The 14,691-nt window shown below is 40.2% G+C and overlaps 1 protein-coding gene across 4 annotated transcripts in view; it reads left to right on the forward strand.

Annotated features, from left to right (window-relative positions):
- The window catches only part of EDA2R (ectodysplasin A2 receptor), a 127,848-nt gene that overhangs the window by 93,727 nt on the left and 19,430 nt on the right, over positions 1–14,691 (forward strand). For 3 of the 4 annotated variants that reach the window (XM_070785235.1, XM_070785234.1, XM_070785233.1), the window contains 4 exons: positions 6,353–6,531; positions 7,094–7,179; positions 9,823–9,987; positions 13,116–13,521. In XM_070785235.1, the coding sequence (XP_070641336.1) occupies positions 6,353–6,531; positions 7,094–7,179; positions 9,823–9,987; positions 13,116–13,498 (813 nt within the window). In that variant the 3' untranslated portion in view covers positions 13,499–13,521. The remainder of the gene's footprint in view (positions 1–6,352; positions 6,532–7,093; positions 7,180–9,822; positions 9,988–13,115; positions 13,522–14,691) is intronic. The other variant, XM_070785236.1, reaches the window with a different exon arrangement.

The raw sequence follows: 14,691 nt of genomic DNA on the forward strand, positions 1-14,691 counted from the left end.
TGGTATTTTTCACAGAGCTACAACAAATAATTTCAAAATTTGTATGGAAATAATAAAAACCTCGAATAGCCAAAGCTATCTTGAGAAAGAAGAATGGAACTGGAGGAATCAACCTGCCTGACTTAAGGCTCTATTACAAAGCCACAGTCATCAAGACAGTATGATACTGGCACAGAGACAGAAATATATATCAATGGAATAAAATAGAAAGCCCAGAGATAAATCCATGCACCTTTGTACACTGTATCTTTGACAAAAGAGGCAAGGATATACAATGTAGAAAAGGCAATCTCTTTAACAAGTGGTGCTGGGAAAACTGGTCAACCACTTGAAAAGAATGAAACTAGAACACTTTCTAACACCATACACCAAAATAAACTCAAAATGGATTAAAGATCTAAACATAAGATGAGAAACTATAAAACTGCTAGAGGAGAACATAGGCAAAACCCTCTCCAACGTAAATCACAGCAGGATCCTTTATGACCCACCTCCCAGAATATTGGAAATAAAAGCAAAAATAAACAAATGGAACCTAATTAAAATTAAAAGCTTCTGCACAACAAAGGAAACTATAAACAAGGTGCAAAGACAGCCTTCAGAATGGGAGAAAATAATAGCAAATGAGTCAACTGACAAACAACTAATCTCAAAAATATACAAGCAACTCCTGCAGCTCAATTCCAGAAAAAATAAACGACCCAATCAAAAAATTGGCCAAAGAACTAAGTAGACATTTCTCCAAAGCAGACATACAGATGGCTAACAAAAACATGAAAAGATGCTCAACATCACTCATTATCAGAGAAATGCAAATCAAAACCACAATGAGGTACCATTTCACACCAGTCAGAATGGCTGCGATCCAAAATCTACAAACAATAAATGCTAGAGAGGGTATGGAGAAAAGGGAACCCTCTCACACTGTTGGTGGGAATTATCAGAGAAATGCAAATCAAAACCACAATGAGGTACCATTTCACTCCAGTCAGAATGGCTGCGATCCAAAATCTACAAACAATAAATGCTAGAGAGGGTATGGAGAAAAGGGAACCCTCTTACACTGTTGGTGGGAATGCAAACTGGTACAGTCACTATATAGAACAGTGTGGAGATTCCTTAAAAACCTGGAAATAAAACTGCCTTATGACCCAGCAATCCCACTGCTGGGCATACACACCATGGAAACCAGAATTGAAAGAGACACATGTACCCCAATGTTCATCACAGCACTGTTTACGATAGCTAGGACATGGAAGCAACCTAGATGTCCATCGGCAGATGAACAGATAAGAAAGCAATGGTACATATACACAATGGAGTATTACTCAGCCATTAAAAAGAATACATTTGAATCAGTTCTAATGAGGTGGATGAAACTGGAGCCTATTACACAGAGTGAAGTAAGCCAGAAAGAAAAACACCAATACAGTATACTAACTCATATATATGGAATTTTAGAAAAATGGTAATGATAACCCTGTATGTGAGACAGTAGAAGAGCCACAGATGTATAGAACAGTCTTTTGGACTCTGTGGGAGAGAGAGGGGGTGGGATGATTTGGGAGAACAGCATTGAAACATGTATAATATCATATAAGAAATGAGTCACCAGTCCAGGTTCGATGCAGGATACAGGATTCTTGGGGCTGATGCACTGGGATTACCCAGAGGGATGGTATGGGGAGGGAGGTGGGAGGCTGGTGGGGAGGGGGGTTCAGGATGGGGAGCACGTGTACACCCATAGTGGATTCATGTTGATATATGGCAAAACCAATACAATATTGTAAAGTAATTAAACTCCAATTAAAATAAATAAATTTAAATTAAATAAAAATGGACAGAGGACCAGAATAGACATTTTTCTAAAGAGGATATATAGATGGCCAATAGACATGTGAAAAAATGTTCAACATCACTAATCATCAGAGAAAATGGAAATCAAAATCACAATGAGATATCACCTTATATATCTTAGAATGGCTATTACAAAAAAGACAAGAAATAACAAATTTTGGAGAGGATATAGAAAAAAAAAAAAAAAAGAACCCTCATGTACTGTTGGTGGGAATGTAAATTGGTGCAACCTTTATGGAAAACACTATAAAGTTTCCTCAAAAAAATTAAAAATAGAACTACCACTTGATACATCAATGAAAAGCTACCATTTGATCCAGAAAATGAAATCATTAATTCATTTCTGATATGAAAACAAAAGATATATGCACCCCAGTATTTATTGCAGCATTATTTATAATAGCCAAGATGTGGAAGCAACCTGAGTGTCCTTCAACAGATGAATGGATAAAGAAGATATATATAGACAGATATATACAAGGAAATATTACTCAGCCATAAAAATGAAACCTTGTCATTTACAACAACATGGATGGATCTAGATGGTATAATGTGAAGTGAAATAAGTCAGAAAGACAGATGTTGTATGTTTTCACTTATATGTGGAATCTAAAAATATAAAACAAAAAAAAAGTGTAATAAAACTGAGACAGAATTACACATGTAGAGAACAAGATAGTGGTTGCCAGAGAGGAGAGAGGTAGAGTAAAATAGGTGAAATCAGACAGAGAAAAAAAATACTGTATGTTTTCACCTACATGTGACATCCAAAAACATCTAAAAACAAATAAACAATTCTAACCAAACAAAAATAGACTCACAGATACAGAGAATAAACTAGTGTTTGCCAGGGGTGAGGAGGATAGGGGTAGGGGGAAAATAGGTGAAGGGAATTAAGAGGTATAAACTACCAATTAAAAAATGAATACCTCACGGGGATATAATGTACATTATAGAGATTATAGTCAATAATATAATAACTTTGTATGATGTGTAATCTATAAAAATTATTGAATCACTGTTGTACCCCTGAAACTAATATAATGTTGTGTCAACTATATATACTTCAATAAAATCTAAGAAATAAAATTTTCATCACAACCTAACATATGCTTACATATTTTATCTGTAAAAGTTCTATAAAATAATACTGAGAATAGGTAGTGATTAGACTTCATTGTCAAATATTTCCAGCTCCCCTCCTCTGGCACATTATAGAACTGTGTTTTATTTTGCTTTGTAGTTACTAATGATCAGATCAGATCAGATCAGTCGCTCAGTTGTGTCCAACTCTTTGCAACCCATGAATCGCAGCACGCCAGGCCTCCCTGTGCATCACCAACTCCTGGAGTTCACTCAGACTCACGTCCATCGAGTCAGTGATGCCATCCAGCCATCTCATACTCTGTTGTCCCCTTCTCTTCTTGCCCCCAATCCCTCCCAGCATCAGAGTCTTTTCCAATGAGTCAACTCTTCGCATGAGGTGGCCAAAGGACTGGAGTTTCAGCTTTAGCATCATTCCTTCCAAAGAAATCCCAGGGATGATCTCCTTCAGAATGGACTGGTTGGATCTCCTTGCAGTCCAAGGGACTCTCAAGAGTCTTCTTCAACACCACAGTTCAAAGGCATCAATTCTTTGGTGTTCAGCCTTCTTCACAGTCCAACTTTCACATCCATACATGACCACAGGAAAAACCATAGCCTTGACTAGACGAACCTTTGCTGGCAAAGTAATGTCTCTGCTTTTGAATATGCTATCTAGGCTGATCATAACTTTCCTTCCAAGGAGTAAGTGTCTTTGATAAGCTCACAATATTTTCTTTTCTCTGATGCTCCAATGATAGCAGCATAAAAATGAAGCCTCTGTCATCCTATGTAGTCAAGGCAGAGTCCCTAGGAAATCTCTGGTAGCCAAATAGTGTGAGAAATAAATAACTTTTTGTTCTTTTGAGACATAGAAGTTTGGAGTTTGCCTGTCTGTCATAGCATTACCTACCCCAAAGGGAAGACTCTACAAATGGACATCACCAGATGGTCAATACCGAAATCAGATTGATTATATTCTTTGTAGCCAAAGATGGAGAAGCTCTATACAGTCAGCAAAGGAGGTGACAGTGGCTCAGATCATGAACTCCTTATTGCCAAATTCAGACTTAAATTGAAGAAACTAGGGAAAACCACTAAACCATTCAGGTATGACCTAAAGAAAGCCCGTATAATTATACAGTGGAAGTGAGAAGTAGATTGACGGGATTAGATCTGATAGACAGAGTGCCTGAAGAACTGTGGACAGAGGTTCATGACATTGTACAGGAGTCAGGGATGAAGACCATCACCAAAAAAAGAAATGTAAAAAGGTAAAATGGTTTTCTGAGGAGGCCTTACCAGTAGCTGTGAAAAGAAGAGAAGTGCAAGGCAAAGGAGAAAAGGAAAGATACAACCATTTGAATTCAGAGATCCAAGAAATAGCTAGGAGAGATAAGAAAGCCTTCCTCAGTGATCAATGCAAATAAATAGAGGAAAACAATAGAATGGGAAAGACTAGAAATCTCTTCAACAAAATGAGAGATACCAAGGGAACATTTTATGCAAAGATGGCACAATAAAGGACAGAAATGGTATAGACCTAACAGAAGCAGAAGATATTAAGAAGAGGTGGCAAGGATACACGGAAGAACTACACAAAAAGATCTTCACAACCCAGATAATCACAATAGTATGATCACTCACCTGGAGCCAGACATCCTGGACTGCGAAGTCAAGTGGGTCTTAGGAAGCATCACTACAAACAAAACTAGTGATGGTGATGGAATTCAGTTGAGCTATTTAAAATCCTAAAGATGATGCTGTGAAACTGCTGCACGCAATATGCCAGCAAATCTGGAAAACTCAGCAGTGGCCACGGGACTGAAAAAGGTCAATTTTCATTCCAATCCCAAAGAAAGGCAATGCCAAAGAATGCTCAAACTACCACACAATTGCACTCATCTCACATGCTAGTAAATTAATGCTCAAAATTCTCCAAGCTATGCTTCAACAGTACGTGAACCATGAAATTCCAGATGTTCAAGCTGGTTTTAGAAAAAACAGAGGAACCAGAGATCAAATTGCCAACATCTGTTGGGTCATTGAAAAAGCAAGCAAGTTCCAGAAAAACATCTATTATTGCTTTATTGACTATGCCAAAGCTTTGACTGTGTGATCACAACAAAATGTGGAACATTCTTAAATAGACCAGACCGCCTGACCTGTCTCTTGAGAAATCTGTATTCAGGTCAGGAAGCAACAGTTAGAACTGGACATGGAGCAACAGACTGGTTCCAAATAAGAAAAGGAGTACGTCAAGGCTGTATATTGTCACCCTGCTTTTTAAACTGATTTGCAAAGTACATCATTAGAAATGCTGGGCTGGATGAAACACAAGCTGGAATCAAGATTGCTGGGATAAATATCAATAACCTCTGATATGCAAATGATACCACCCTTATGGCAGAAAGTGAAAAGCTAAAGACCCTCTTGATGAAAGTGAAAGAGGAGAGTGAAAAAGTTGGCTTACAGCTCAACATTCAGAAAACCAAGATCATGGCATCTGGTTCCGTCACTTCATGGCAAATAGATGGGGAAACAGTGGAAACAGTGACAGACTTTATCTTTTGGGGCTGCAAAATCACTGAAGATGGTGATTGCAGCCATGAAATTAAAAGAAGCTTGCTCCTTGGAAGAAAAGTTATGACCAACCTAGATAGCATATTAAAAAGCAGACATTACTTTGCCGACAAAGGTCCGTCTAGTCAAAGCTATGCTTTTTCCAGTAGTCATGTATAGATGTGAGAGTTGGACTATAAAGAAAGCTGAACACAGAATTGATGCTTTTGAACTGTGGTGTTGGAGAAGACTCTTGAGAGTCCCTTGGACTGCAAAGAGTTCCAATCCATCCTAAATGAAGTCAGTCCTGAATAGTCATCGGAACAACTGATGCTGAAGCTGAAACTCCAATACATTGGCCACCTGATGCGAAGAGCTGACTAATTGGAAAAGACCCTGATGCTGGGCAAGATTGAAGGCGGGAGGAGAAGGGGACTACAGAGGATGAGATGGTTGGACGGCACCACCGACTCAATGGACATGAGTTTGAGTAAACTCAGGGAGTTGATGATGGACAGGGAGACCTGGCGTGCTGCAGTCCATGGGGTCGCAAAGAGTAGGACATGACTGAGCAAGTGAACTGTACTGAACTGACCTAGCTTATGATAATTGATATAAATACCTAGCTTTAGTACATGCTCTTCACTCTGATATTTAGTGTCATTATGTTATTTTATCTTATTTCAGCTTTCAATAATAACTGGTTTAAACCTTTTAAATTGATGTCATGATTCAGTAGTGGGTTGCAACCTGCAGTTTGTAAAATGTTGCTCTATGCAGTGTCCACTAGTCCCATAGCTAATCCTATCTCAAAATTTCTGTAATGTTAGTAACTTACATTTCTCTACAGGATTGTGGTTATGGAGAGGGTGGAGATGCATACTGCACAGCCTGCCCTCCCCGCAGATACAAAAGCAGCTGGGGACACCATAGATGTCAGACTTGCATCACCTGTGCTGTCATCAATCGTATCCAGCAGGCCAATTGTACAGCTACCTCTAATGCCATCTGTGGGAACTGTCTGCCCAGGTGAGACTTCTGTATGAGGGCAAACTCTTCTGGTCCTTCTCTAGCCCTTGGAGATCTCACTGACCCTTACCTCTCAGAGCATAGTTGAAGTATTCTAACTGTCCATATAATGATGAGGTTAAGCTCCCATAAGGGCAAAACAGTATCTTCTCAAGATCCTCCTATAAAGTGCCTAGCACACAGTCAGTTATAGATGAGTTGTAAACAGCTTTTTTTTTTTTTTTTATCATGCTGGCATACTTTGCTCAGACCCAAGTTTCAAGGTAAATCTCATTGTAGATCTAAAAGAGATTAGGAAGCAGTTGGTATCAAAGCAGTGTTTCCTTCTCTTGTGAGACCAGTTCCTCTTTGGCTATAGGGTCTGGTGAATGGGGGAAGAGGTGAGGAGTCTGGAATTCTAAGTCAGAAACAGACACAGAGGCAGAGAACTCAAGAGGAGTCAGAATGAGAGATGGCTTCCTAGAGGGCGAGACTCTTAGAAGCGCCCTATGGTTCAAGACACACCAATCCAAGTACATTACTTGTTTGATCACCTTGCCATTTCTTTTTGTTCTGACCACAGATTCTACCAAAAGACACGTATTGGAGGCCTACAAGATCAAGAATGTATCCCGTGCACAAAACAGACACCCACCTCTGAAGTTCAGTGTGTGTATCCAGTTCTCTTCTCTCCTTTCTTCCCCAATCCATTGGATGACAGCAAAATGGGGTAGAAAAGTATTCCCCTATCCCCTCCTCCTCCTTCCTATAGGGTAAATTGGCAAGAGAATCTGTTACATTTGAATAATAGTTTCACAATATATTTTCTGTGTAACCTTCTAAAAATCATTGGAACTCATTGAACTTCATTTCCCTTATCTCAAAAAAATGTAAGTCATGAAAATTGTTCTTTATACCTTGTGGGATGCTATTTCTAATGAAATAATAGGTTAGAAGCACTTTATAAATTATAACATTTGTACACTTGTGCATTATTTATTTGAAGTTTATAGAAGTCCCTAATTGTTAGAAATGGTAACAGACTGAAATACTAGGATCTAGTCTTTAGCCATATCACTATCCATTTATATGTCCATCATTTTTGTCTATCTACTGTCTATATGTCAACACACATTTTTGAGTGATATCTTTTTAAAGCATAAAGTATTTCAAACATGTAAAAATATTTTAAATGCAGAAAAATATAAAAAAAATAAAAATGTTCAGTTATACAGTATCAGTTCAGTTTAGTTCAGTTCAGTTCAGTCACTCAGTCGTGTCCGACTCTTTGAGACCCCATGAACTGCAGCATGCCAGGCCTCCCTGTCCATCACCAACTCCTGGAGTCCACCCAAACCCATGTCCATTGAGTTGGTGATGCCATCCAACCATCTCATCCTCTGTCGTCCCCTTCTTCTCCTGCCCTCAATCTTCCCCAGCATCAGGGCCTTTTCCAATGAGTGAGCTCTTCGCCTCAGGTGGCCAAAGTATTGGAGTTTCAGCTTCAACATCAGTCCTTCCAATGAACATCCAGGACTGATCTCCTTTAGGATGGACTGGTTGGATCTCCTTGCAGCCCAAGGGACTCTCAAGAGTCTTTTCCAACACCACAGTTCAAAAGCATCAATTCTTCGGTGCTCAGCTTTCTTTATAGTCCAACTCTCACATCCATACATGATTACTGGAAAAACCATAGCCTTGACTAGACGGCTTTGTTGGCATTACTTTGTTGGCAAAGTAATGTCTCTGCTTTTTAATATGCTGCCTAGGTTGGTCATAATTTTCCTTCCAAGGAGCAAGTGTCTTTTAATTTCATGGCTGCAATCACCATCTGCTGTGATTTTGGAGCCCCCAAAAATAAAGTAGCCACCGTTTCCACTGTTTCCCCATCTATTTGCCATGAAGTGATGGGACTGGATGCCATGGTCTTAGTTTTCTGATTGTTGAGCTTTAAACCAACATTTTCACTTTCCTCTTTCACTTTCATCAAGAGGCTTTTTAGTTCTTCTTCACTTTCTGCCAAAAGGGTGGTGTCATCTGCATATCTGAGTTTATTGATATTTCTCCCAGCAATCTTGATTCCAGCTTGTGCTTCCTCCAGCCCAGCGTTTCTCATGATTTACTCTGCGTATGAGTTAAATAGGCAGGGTGACAATATATAGCCTTGATGTACTCCTTTTCCTATTTGGAACCAGTCTGTTGCTCCATGTCCAGTTCTAACTGTTGCTTCCTAACCTGCATACAGGTTTCTCAAGAGACAGGTCAGGTGGTCTGGTATCCCCATCTCTTTCAGAATTTTCCACAGTTTATTTTGATAAATCTCAAAATCGTACATATTTGCTTCAGATATTTTTTAAAACGAAGATTCCACAGGTTAAACAGAGCTCATTTTTCTGTCCTTTCTGAGTTTCAGTCTTTCTTTACCTCCCCAGAGGCAACCAGTAACATAAAATTGTGTGTATCTTGTTGGTAGGATATACTACAGTAACAAACTCCCAAATCTCAGTGGTTTAATATAATAAAAGTTTGCTTTTTGCTATGCAAAGGTCTTCTCCCATCTTGTGACTATACCATCAAATTATGTGACTTCCACATTGGTGGGACAGGGGTAAGAGATAGAGGAGACAGACATATTAGCTGTTAACTATTTCAGTCTGAAGGTAACATATATTACTCCCACTCACAGTTCATTGGCCAGAATTACTCTGATGGCCTTACTACAAGGGTATTTGGGATATGTAGAGAAGCATGTGGATAACTGGTGAGCATTATGACTGCCATACTCTCCAACCATATTTTGATACATGCAAATGCATATATATATTGATAGCCAATATATGCTATTTTTAAATTTTGTAATATTTTGCATAAAAGATATCAAACTATATACTCTCCAGTTTACTTTTCCCCTCTGGTTTATTTATATTGAACCATATAGGTCTTTTATTTCAAATGCTGTATAATATTACATTATAGAATTATATCATAATTTATTTATCCTGTGCCCTGATGAACATTTTAGTTTGTTTCTATTTTTCTAGGTTATATAACTAGATGTGACATGGAAAGACCACAAGATATGTGAATCTTCAAGTAGCTATACTAATTTATACCATATCAGCAATATATTTGAATTCCTCACTTTGTTCTGTACACTTTTCCTTGCTCTACAAGGGAGTAGAACCAATTTAGCAGCCCTAATTGAAGAATACCCTAGGGAGAGGGTGCTGGCCTGAGGAAGTCCAGACCCAGTGTCAGGATCACTACTGACTGCCTATAGTGACTGACCTCCCCCACTTTCTTGTCTCACAGGTGCCTTCCAGCTGAGCTTAGTGAAGGCAGATGTACCCACAGTATCCCCTCAGGAGGCCACACTTGTTGCACTGGTGAGCAGTCTGCTCGTGGTGTTTACCCTGGCCTTCCTGGGGCTCTTCTTCCTCTACTGCAAGCAGTTCTTCAACAGACATTGCCAGCGTGGTAAGGGTAGCTGCTTCACATATTACATGAATCAGGAACAAGTTTCTGACTAGCTGGATAGAGGAACTTTATGGGATTGAGAGTTAATGGACTTTCCCTACAGTGATGAAAAGCCTCAGAGGTAGACTATCTGGGGGTAGCAATGGGCACAAGACTTCAGAGATAATTGAGGGTGACCCTGTGAGTTTATGGGACCTGGTTCATTAAGGTATGGGAGTTCATAAAGGACTACAACATTATGGGAAAACCCTTAAGAAAGGCATCTGGAGACCTAGGTTCTAAATCTACCTCTAAATCACTGTGTAATTTCAGATAAGTCATCTAGCTTCTTTCTCCTTAATATTTAAATCTTTCTCCTTAACCTTTAAAATTATAGAGTTAATTTCTAAGTTCTTTTCTAGCTAGTCATTTCTACAAATAGGTATAGATTCTGGAGCATGTCAGGAAGGGAGGAAGGCTGGCTGGAAGGAGACGTGACTATAATTAAAGTGAGTGAGGTCTCAGGCAATGGTTATCAGTATAGTGATATACCAGATGTGAGTAACAGAGTCCAATGTCCAGAGGAATTCACAAAATTAGAGATTTTTTTCTCAGAGCGTAATGATACCCAAAGAGGTCTGGCCCAGACCATAGGAGATTTAAAGTCAGGAATAACATCATGATCTGTTTTCAGCACAAGTCCAGCCATTAGCCGAGAATGTGGGGCAGAAAGTCCAGGTCACTGAGGGCAAATATGGGGGAGGTGGGATGGTGGCAGGCCAAAATCAAACAAGCGGTTAAATTTTTAATCACAAGTACTGAGTCTTGGTGTACCTTCAGTGCCCTCAAGGGAGCTGAGAGCTAAACAGAAACACCAAAATAGGAACCCAGGCTGGTAAATGGAGTTGACTTAGTAAAGGGAAGATACATTCTAATAGATACACAGATGCTTAGGACTCCTCATCAGTCTACTGGATATTGGATCCAAAGCAACACAACTTTTTTCAACCTCTCTGTATAAAGATACTGCTTATATAGATCTGCCTTTTACAGGTTCAGATATAGGGCCTGCTATATGATTTTCAAAAGGACTAGCAGATATGTTTGACTCTACCACTTAAGTGGAGATAAATCTAGAATTTCCAGGGATGCAGGGCACAAGGGGAACACTATTATCCCTTAGTGGTTTAGTCGCTGAGTCGTGTCTGACTCTTGTGACCCCATGGACTGTAGCCTGCCAGATTCCTCTGTCCATGGGATTCTCCAAGAAAGAATACTGGAGTGGGTTGCCATTTCCTTATTATCCCTTTATGATCCTTCTAAAACTCTGCTTCTCTCACCTCTACTCTCTGATGTCTCCCGGAACATTGTGGCTCAGGCTGAACCATCTTGTCTCTGACTTTGGAGGCCAGTTTCTCAAATAAGAGCAGTTGACCAATCCCTGGGCATGGGCAATGAAACATGTTGGCTCCAGAGCCCAGAAGGAAGAAGATGAAGCAATATTTGAGAGCTGCCTGTTTCCCTCCCCCTGCCTTAGGAGAGGGGAAATAAGTAACCTTTCTTGGCGCCTCCTCTGTCTTCAAAATAATAATGCAGTACTCTTCTCTGAGGATACAAGGGCAGGTATCATGTTCTCCATAGGGGAAATAGGGTAAGACATTTTCTCATTTGGGGAAGGTGTTTATCAGAAGTCACTGACTTTTATGCATACTGGGCTTGTATAGATGAGATTAATATGTGAATTGGATCCAACATAAGGTACAACAGAGAGGAGTAAGAATTGTGACAAACTGAATAGTTCATCCCCTGTCTAAAGGGAATCTACTATCCAGCTTTAGCTGTTTATGACCATGTAGGAATATTCAATGTTTCAAAACCTTCTGAATTTTCAAGAGAAGCCAAGAATCTAAATTTTTGTATGAAATAGTGTTAAGTTCTAGCAATGAGTTGTAATTAAAAGCAACCAAAGGCACAATGCAGGGGTCAAACAAACATACATCCCATAGGCTCTTAGTTTGTAACCTGATGTTGAATCAGATTTATGCATGAAAGGAATATTAATTTTCAATCACTTCTATAGTAAATTCAGTTCAGTTCAGTCGCTCAGTCATGTCCGTCTCTTTGCAACCCCATGAATTGCAACACGCCAGGCCTCCCTGTCCATCACCAATTCCCGAGTTCACCCAAACTCATGTGCATTGAGTCAGTGATGCCATCCAGCCATCTCATCCTTTGTCGTCCCCTTCTGCTCCTGCCCCCAATCCCTCCCAGCATCAGGGTCTTTTCCAATGAGTCAACTCTTCGCATGAGGTAGCCAAAGTATTGCAAAGTTAATAGCTTAAAATAACACTCATTTATTATCTTACCATTTCCATAGATCAGAAGCTTTGTAAGCTTGGCTGGATCTCCACTTAGAGTCTAATGAGGCTGAAATCAAGGTGTTGCCAAGGCTATATCCCTTTCTGGAGGCTTCAGAAGATAATCTACTTCCTGAATCATTCAGAAAGATAGAAAAATTCAGTTCCTTGCAGTTATAGGGCTGAGGTCCCATTTCCTTCCTGAGGGCCAGTCCCGGTTTCTGTATACCACCTGCTTTTTGGCTTATGACCCCTTCCCATTTTCAAAACTACCAATGGTGGTCAAGTCCTTTTCATTTCACATATTTGATACTCTCTCTGACTCTTCTTACTCCATATTCCCTTTATAAGGACACGTGTGATTACAGTGGGCCCACTTGGGAAATCCAGGATAATCTACCTAGTTTAAGGTCCATAATCTTAATTCCACCTGAAAATTGCCTTTTGCCATATAACACAACATATACACAGGAATAGCACCAGGAAATAAAGCTCATATTCAAATCTATAGTGGAGATTGTTAGACTCCTGTTTCCCACAAAGGATTCCCTTTCTCTGGGGAAATTCCTTTTTCTCTGATCCACCACCAGGTAGCCTCAGTCTGAAACCCCAATGTAAATGTGTTTCTCAACTGTATCATCTTAGCCTGTTGCTATGTGCTCTGATTCCCAGGGATGGGGAGGAGTGCACTAGTTCCCAGATATTTCCCAATTTTGTGCTCAGGACCAGCTGCTCCACTGAGAGGAGCCCCTACTTTTGGCTTCCTCTGACCCAGTGGCTTTCTGTTTCAAGTTGCAGGAGGTTCACTGCAGTATGAGGCTGGCGAGACAGCAGAGGAAGGATCTCTCTTCCCCATACCACCTGGCCAGAAGACCAGCCCTGAGTCCCCACTGAGTGAAAGCATATTTGAGACCCAGCCACTTAATTCCATCCTAGATGACAACGGCAGCTCAACTCATGGCTTCCCCATACAAGAATCTTTTACCTTGGCCTCCTGTGCCTCAGAGAGCCATTCCCACTGGGTCCACACTCCCATTGAATGCACAGAGCTGGATCTGCGAAAGTTTTCCAGTTCTGCTTCCTATACTGGAGCTGAGACCTTAGCAGGAAATGCAGCTGAAAGCTCTGGAGACAGGCCAGAGCTCACTGTGCTCTTTGAAGTCCTCAGCCCTTAACTCTACTGAGGTGAGCTGGAAAGGTAAGACAGAAAGGCCAGAAACTGGGGACTATCCCCAGAGGAATTATCCCCTGGAGTTCAGTAGGGCTAGGGGTAGAGGAACAGCAAGCTAGGAACACTGGTGGATGGAGGGACAACAATGGTAATGCTAATTATTTTGAGCCAGTCAGTCATACATCACAGATCTGGGCCTACAGTTTTCAAGGAACTGGCCACGTTGACATAATAACAATTTCTATATCCTGGCCTTTTGCAAGCTTTCTTGGGGCCCCACTGTCTAATAGTTATATTCAGTTATCTCCCATCATGTGTTCAAGCAGCAAGGTACAGTGGGAAAATACAAAAACCTCGGTATCTGGCAGTCCTATATTTCAAATCTACCTCTATTCCTTAATAGCTGTGTGAACCTTGTATAAATTCCTTCACCTCTCTGAGTCTCAGGTCCTTAATCTGTGAAAATAAGAAATACTATTCACCTTATAGTGTGAGAGGTGAGTGAGAAATGGCATGTGCAATTGCCTTTTACAGTGTCTAATTCATTAGAGGTATTTAAACCATGTTAGTTTTTCTTTCCCATCCTTGCTCCCAGTCACAATTTATATATCCCTACATATACACTACAGTTACCTGGTCTTCATAACATCCCTTTGTGGTAAGCAGTTCAAGGTTTGTTAGCCTCATTTTATAGAGGCAAGACCTGAGACACAGAGAGGAGAAATGATTTGCTCAAAGTCACAGAGCATTTCAGTGGCAGAACTGAGCTAGAGCCCAGGTATTGAAGCTCCAATCCAGAGCTTGTCCAATTCAATCAATGTGACTATTCCATGGCCAGTGTTACTTTCTCAAAAGCTTAAGGAAGTAACGGGACAATATGAAGCATGAGAGTGGACTCTTGTTTTTCAACTAACCAACTACTTTCACCACCCATTTCAATATTTCTCCTAAGCTATGATAGTGTCCAGGTTCCCCATTGACTACCCCTCCCTATATCTCACCTAAGAAAATGTAAACAATATGTAGGTGAAAGCCAAGACTGCTACTAAGGTCAGTCTAGATACCTTCAAGGTCATACAGTCCAACCTCCCTTCCAAGTCCTTCAATCCATGCTTGAGTCCCTTTTATAATATCCCCACAAAGTGTTGGTGTCATCCTTGCTCCTACTTACAATGTCAGGAAGCTATACTCATCAAT

Source organism: Bos indicus, chromosome X (assembly GCF_029378745.1).
Source record: "Bos indicus isolate NIAB-ARS_2022 breed Sahiwal x Tharparkar chromosome X, NIAB-ARS_B.indTharparkar_mat_pri_1.0, whole genome shotgun sequence".
NCBI classification, from domain to species: domain Eukaryota; kingdom Metazoa; phylum Chordata; class Mammalia; order Artiodactyla; family Bovidae; genus Bos; species Bos indicus.